Here is a 7,215-nt window from a genome sequence, read left to right on the forward strand (position 1 = left end):
TCTGAGAAGAATTGTGACAAAACTCGCAATTCTAAATCTGAATTGTGAGATACAAACTTACAATTGTGAGGGGGAAAAAAAGTCATAATTACCTTTTAAAATTAAAAAAAAAATCCGTGGCAGGAACATTCTTTCATGGAACACCGCTCTTGACCAATCAGGATCAAGTATTCCAACAAGCCATATAATAATTTGATCTAGACACCAAAATTGTATCTGATAAACTGACTTGCTTTTTTTTATGTTGTTTTGCACGGTTTTCTTCTAAACACAGCTAATATAAATGTGCAATTATTTGTCATGCTTATAAAGTACATTACATTAAAATTTATTAAAGGGCAGGGGATATTAAGTTGTGAACGAGTGTTGTTTAGGGTGCATGCATGGTCAGCTGTCATATTAGAGATGAAGTTATTAATGGGATGTGAGTATGAGGGTGGAGGGTGTGTGGACACATGCTTTTGTGAACGAGTGAATGGACTGATAGAGTGTACATGAGATAAAGTGATCATCAGGCTGAGCGTTCTCTCTCATCAGTCTAATAGGTTTGGTTAATGTTCACCCTTCAGTAGGGTTCAAAAGTCAAGCATTTGTGTGAAAGACACAAACCAGTAAAAACCGAGGAACAAAAACCAAGAGATCTGAGCCAAGAAAGACAACAGAGGGAAAACCATGATCACAATCACAGAGTTTCAGAGTGAGTGTCTTTCTTTCACTGAATATACATTAACCACTGTATGAGTACAGTTACAACTCAACTCAGACACATTGCTATGTTCACACACTTAATGTAAATTGTTGGTGTTCAATTAAATGAAAACAATGTAAATCAGTACATTAAGAGTGGCCTGTATTTTAGACATGTTTCTGTTTGCAGTGGCTAGAAGATTTCCACACAGTGTTCTCCTTTTTAAATGATCACAGAAATATCTGCTTTATTGACTAACTAAGAATACAACTATAACCAATCTATTCTGACTTGGATTCTAGAAATCGGTGTGGGTCTGTCAGGATTCGGCGTGTTCTTTGTGCTGTTTGGAATACTATTGTACTTTGACTCGGTCCTGTTGGCATTTGGAAACGTAAGTGCTTGTAATGAGCTGTTTAGATATGACGCAAGAAACTATGAAGATCTTTGGTCATGGGAAAGGCTTCTTAAAGGGATAGTTCACACAGAAACTGAATTCTGTCATTCTCTATCAATCTTGTCACTTTTATCAAATATTTTACATTTTGAGAGTGAGGGTGAAAGACATTTTTATTGGAAATACTTTAAATTATTTTTTGGGGGTGAACAATCCATACATTACCATTCAAAATTTGGGTCTGTTTTTTTAACTTTTATTCAAGAATGCATTAAATTGATCAAAAGTGACAGTAAAGAAATTCACATTGTTACAAAAATAAATAAATAAATCGATAAATGCTGTTATTTTAAACTTTCTATTCTTCAAAGAATTCTGAAAAAATACATATATATTTTCAACACTGATGTTAATAATAAATGTTTCTTGAACCCCAAATTAGAATATTAGAATGATTTCTGAAACTGGAGTATTCAGCTTAGCCATCACAAAAATGCATTAAAATTTATTAAAGCACCAAAATTACTTTAAATTGTAATAATATTTCACAATATTTTATTTTTTTACTTACATAAATGCAGCCTTGGTGAGCATAAAAGTTTTTTTTTTCTTTTCCCACAAACATCAAAAAATATTTTGATCGATAGTGTATAGGCATATATTGTGTATTTTCCAAACTTTTTCCCTCCTATATCAGATTCTGTTTCTCTCTGGTCTGGCCTTCATCATTGGCTTGAGGAGGACGGCCCACTTCTTTTTCCAGAGACAGAAGCTCAGAAGCTCCGCCTTCTTTCTAGGAGGCGTGGCTTTAGTTCTACTAAGATGGCCTCGTATTGGCATGCTAGTGGAGACCTATGGCTTTGTGCTTCTATTTAAGTAAGTAAATAGTTGAATCATATCCTGTCCTCATGTGCGAGGCAGACGCCTCCAAGATGTTGCTACTTCAAACCAACCAAGATGCAACTAATTGTGGAACCTTTATTTTACTATTCATTACCCTAAATACATGCTATTTTCTCTGCTTGAATTGGCATTGTTTTTAGATTGTTCCTATCAAATAACTAAATTCTATATTGTTTGTAGGTCATTCTTTCCAATGGCTTTTGGATTTCTTGCAGCAGCCTTGAACATTCCTTTTTTAACTACGGTATGGAACAAAAGCTGTTTTACGATGCTTGGATCAAAACTTCAATAAATCTAGCAACCAATTAAATTTAAGTGCAACCAAATTATTATTTTTTTAAATTATTTTTAATATATAACTCTGCAATTAAACATTCAGTGAGCGGCTAAAAAATATCTGTTGTTTATATTCTCTCTCTCTCAGATTTTAAACAAGTTATCTGGAAATAGTTCCTCAATGGTGTAAGAGCAGATGCTGGAAATCTGGAGGTGCTTCTGCAGTGAACTGTTCAAATTTTATTTTTATTTTATTTTATTATTACCTTTATAATATGTTGAATAAACTCACCATAACATGCCCAGTGTTCTAGTCAAGAATGTTATTTTTGAGTTTATTTTAAATATATCTCTTTTTTTTATTATTAAAAAAAAAAATTAGGATTTGAAGAGCGCAAGATGTGCGTAAGTTTGCAATTTTGTCGATTTCCCTCTCGAGATGAACACAAGCAAAAATGAAATGTCCAGTGATCTTTAAAATCTTGTTGATGTGCTCTCAGCCCGTCAAGTTATGAATACATATTTTAGAGCTGTGCTTTTACAATCATCTCATTTCTATTTCATCTGTCTGCTCCCTCCAACTTCAATGAACTACCCCCTCAAATAGAAAATGATATTGAGTTCAAATATATAAAGGCTTTGTGGTTGCGGAATGTTCCTGTGAAAGGGATGGGTGGTGGACCCACCCCGGGGCAAAAAGACAAGATCAGAGGGAAAGAGGGAAGGGTTGTGGAGGTCTGCGATTCACTGAGGAGGCTATGACGCAGGTAATATTGTTGTATGAGAAAGATAAATTATGTTTGAAGGTTGTATGAACCAAACACAACCTCCATACCTGCAAGTGTAAAGGTAAGCCATTTACTCCAATTATCATGTTTAGTTGCATAATTGTCAGTCTATGTGTGTATATATGCATTCTATGTGATGGTCATTAGGGTTTGGAGGGATTGAATGATATACAGTATTTAAATTTGTCAGATAATTTATCAAAGCGATTTACAGTGCATTGACGTGTTTTTTTTAAATATATATATGCATGTTAACATTTTGTTTTTGGATAGGTGGTTTGGTTAGCCAAGTAAAAACCAAGAGGGTCTGAATCTGCTCTTAAGTCCTTTTCATAGAGCTTTTTTTCTCATGCAATAGATAATTTCAGCAGCCTTTTTTAAATTGTTCTTATTTTCCTTTTATGTTGCTATATAATTATTGTTTGTTAGATAGATCAGTAGCATTTTGGTTACAAATTTATATATATATATTTTTTAATAAAATATTTTTATTATATAAATGTACTATAAATATATTTTTTATAATACGATAATTTTATTATAAAATATTTATATTAGAATATTATTGTGTTATATTATTATTTATTTTTATATTTTTGTATTTAATTTTTTTACATAAGTGAACAGCATTGCATAGGAGCAGATGTGAAAGGCTGATTTCTGATGCTTTTGATAACTTAAATTCTCTTTGAAGTGTGTGTATCTCTCTCTCTCTCTGTGTTAGGGTTTGTAAGTGTGTGTCTGATCTTATGAATTGAGTATGAAAAGATATATATATATATAATATATATATATATATATATATATAAATGTCATTAAAACGTGTGTTTTTTCGTCTCATAAATAAATCCTCTAAAAAGTACCCATTATGATTCAGAAAATAACCATGTGTGTTGGTTTCTAATTGCATTGCTTTCTTGCAGAAACTAATTTTGGTTCCAAACGCATTAAAAATGATGTTACTTACCATCATTTTGATGTTGTCAGTGGCAAAAGGCGATACATACCCTTCAGGACATTTTCGGTATTATTTAGAAGGTAAGTTCAGTGTTGTCTTTGTTAATTGGCAATAACTTCTAACAAAGCATCAATATAGTTAATATCAAACAGTTACTAAATAATAGCCTTAATGCAACAAAATACAATGTAACTTAAAAATAGATATCTAAAATTCTGGATGCATTGTTAAGTTTAATGGAAAAATACTCTTCATAATGTTGATTAAAAAGTGACATTATAAGATATATTATAAGCCTGTATTGGACATGAGATGAAATGCAGTAACTATAAAGCATAGTTTCACTTGTAGGCCTTGGTCTCATAAGCTGTATCTCTCAAGCTTTTGTTGTATTTCTAGATGAAACTCCTGAAGAAACATCACTCCAGGTTCTCAGGGGAACTGATACTCGTCCCACAGCTGGATCTCCTTCTCCCAAGCTCTCAGTGCACTTCTCCATGAGTGCAGGTCCTCAGCGAAACACACGGTGGTGGTCTCCAGAAAGGCCTTATTCAAAAAGGAGGCAGAATGTTGCGTACTACAATCTCAATTCCTTCGGCCTCCGCTATGGAAAGAGAGAACAGAACATGCTTGCAGGGTTTAAACAGAAGATACCTATAAAGTGAGGTCCCCTGGGCCTTTTTAAATCTTGTGTATTGTTCTTTGAGGTTTTATATTAATTAGAAATGATCTGTAGATCGATCTGTAGACATAACATTAGTGGAATAGTTCACAGACTTTAGTAAATTGTTGTAATGATAACTGTGAGGACACATTTTGCTATAGTAATTAATAAAAATGTTTTGGAAAACAACCTGAATAAAATGACTTTATTAGATAATATGACTGAATCAGAGCCTCTTTTTTGTGGTTTTGTGTACTTCCTGTTCACACATGCTGATGACAAACGTTGTTTGAAAAAATCTTGTTCTCAGGCTTATCGACCTTTATAATTACAAGTAAACTGTGATCATGCTGGCTCATCAAGAAAATTTGGAAATTATTCAAATATGTACTGTATACATTTATTCAAATATTGTAACTTAAATAGATTGTATAACCACATTGGGTTCTCTGATCATTTCCATGTGTGTGTATATATACAGTATAGTATGTATGTATGTATGTGTGTGCGTGTGCGTGTAAAGCATGGTAAACTTGCTATATTCCTGCACTTACAGTCAAAATGAACTGTATTAGTGTTTAGGTAGAAATCTCATGTAACATTCAGAACGTCGCTTTCAAAAGCAGGATACTTCAGTGCTGTATCTTCAGTGTTTTACCTTATTTAAAACTGGTGACGTTCAAGCACAACTTTCCACTGACTCAAGATCATCACTGAGCGTTTCCGTGGTTGTGCTTTTAAGGGGCGACTTGATCAGCACTTTGATAAAAATATTAAAGATCATTATAAGAAGGAATTTCAAAATCGAAATAATTTGAGTTTGTGAAGGCATTATACACCCTGTGTTTATTATTACTCTTTGTGTGTTTCTGATATTATTTTCAAATACATTATGATGATAGTTGAGAAATGTAGACTATATAGTTTAATATAAAACATAGAATAATAATCATAATAAAATCTTTAAAATAATAATACAATTTTTATGATAAAATATAATAATAATAAAATCGTTCTATAATAATATTCATAAAGAAAATGTGCATTGTGCAAAATACTAAATAAATGTTAAATGATTGAAAACTGTTAATGATATACTGTATATAATACAGCAGTTATTTAAACAGTTAACCAGTTTTTTGTAAGATTTGAAAGTTAAAATATAATAAAACAGATTTTTTTATTTAGGCAAGCACAGACATACAAAAATAACATCAAGAGTGGGAAACAATTCTTATGTGACAGAATGATTTATTGTGAACAAATATATTCAAGATATAAATGATACTTGAAATGAATCCGTGACATGCAATTTGTAACTTTGTAACAGAATGTATCTGGAACAAAGAAATATAGAAATTGAATAGAGAAAAACAGCACACATTGCATAGTTGATCGCATGTATCAGTTTGTTTTAATGCAAAATAATTGTCTTGATTTCTGCAGAAAACAATTCTTCAGATGCCACAGATCGGTAATTCTATAATAAATCTCAATGTATTTATTTTTTTTACTAAAATACCAGTTGAATTTATCATGTCTAATTCTGTAGCATGAGCTATGCAGCAAGTATTTGATAGATTCACAATGTAACACATTTAAAATCTTTTTACTTTCAAGCCTTTGAGTTGTGCAGTATTTGTATTTTCTTCTGTGTGAAGTGATCAAGTTGCTTGTAATGGCTTGAAACTGTTCTTCTCCTCACTACATAACTGAATCTTGTGATGATTCCAAATATCAATATTTATTTCTGCATTGTTTTAGTAAAAATCTTTATCCGTTGATTTACGGCAACATCTGCTTCCTTGCTGCCATAGTTCTTATTTTCCTGATACTTCTGTTTAAAATGTTCATCTACTTGCTTATTTATTTCTTAATATCATAGTAAATGAGATAAGACGTAGATGTAGATGCAGCTTTGGTATGTGTGATTTACATTTTTTTTATTTTATTTCATTTTTTTTTACCTCAGACGTTAGAAGAGACACTATCCACATAACCAGCGACACGAGAGAATCAACTGCTTTGTGTCAGAATAATGCTTTAAGTGTTTCCCCTACTTCAGGCGATGGTAAAAACACACATTTTATAGTAAGTCTTACTGTTCATCCACTGAGGCTTTCACGCTAAACTTTGGCCTTGTCAACAATTATGTGCAGGCTCGGTAAGTAATTTGAAAACCATTAACTTCTTCCTCATACATCTGAAAGCCATCCATTAGGTATTCCAAATGCGTTACACACCATTTCAAGAATGTTACAATTCTTTATTGGCATTTTATTTATTTATTTTTTCATATGGGGTTTTGTTTTTGTGTATTTTTGTCAGCTGACAGATCTTTCCACTAATTCTCAACGGTACGTAAGCCTTGAAGACCGTCGTAAGACTTCTGACTACATAAATGTTTCAGAAACTGCTTCCCTTGGACTAGTGGACTTAAAGAATAAAAAAATTGATGTAAACTATGTGAATGTTAAAGAATCCCGACAGAAAAAGATGGAAAGAAAAGGCCAAGTGAGCTGTGACGACGGTACTACAAGT

General features: G+C 32.3%; 1 protein-coding gene across 1 annotated transcript; it reads left to right on the plus strand.

Annotated features, from left to right (window-relative positions):
- Positions 1 to 427: 427 nt before the first annotated feature.
- Positions 428 to 2,563, plus strand: LOC107739299 (vesicle transport protein GOT1A). Its single transcript, XM_016551377.1, has 5 exons — positions 428 to 697; positions 991 to 1,082; positions 1,783 to 1,961; positions 2,169 to 2,232; positions 2,413 to 2,563. The coding sequence occupies exons 1-5, from the start codon at positions 673 to 675 to the stop codon at positions 2,452 to 2,454; spliced, it is 402 nt and encodes a 133-aa protein (XP_016406863.1). The 5' UTR covers positions 428 to 672; the 3' UTR covers positions 2,455 to 2,563.
- The last annotated feature ends 4,652 nt before the right edge of the window (positions 2,564 to 7,215 follow it).

The sequence above is a fragment of the Sinocyclocheilus rhinocerous genome, unplaced genomic scaffold, assembly GCF_001515625.1.
Source record: "Sinocyclocheilus rhinocerous isolate Xijiao unplaced genomic scaffold, SAMN03320098_v1.1 scaffold14, whole genome shotgun sequence".
In the NCBI taxonomy this organism is placed as follows: Eukaryota; Metazoa; Chordata; class Actinopteri; order Cypriniformes; family Cyprinidae; genus Sinocyclocheilus; species Sinocyclocheilus rhinocerous.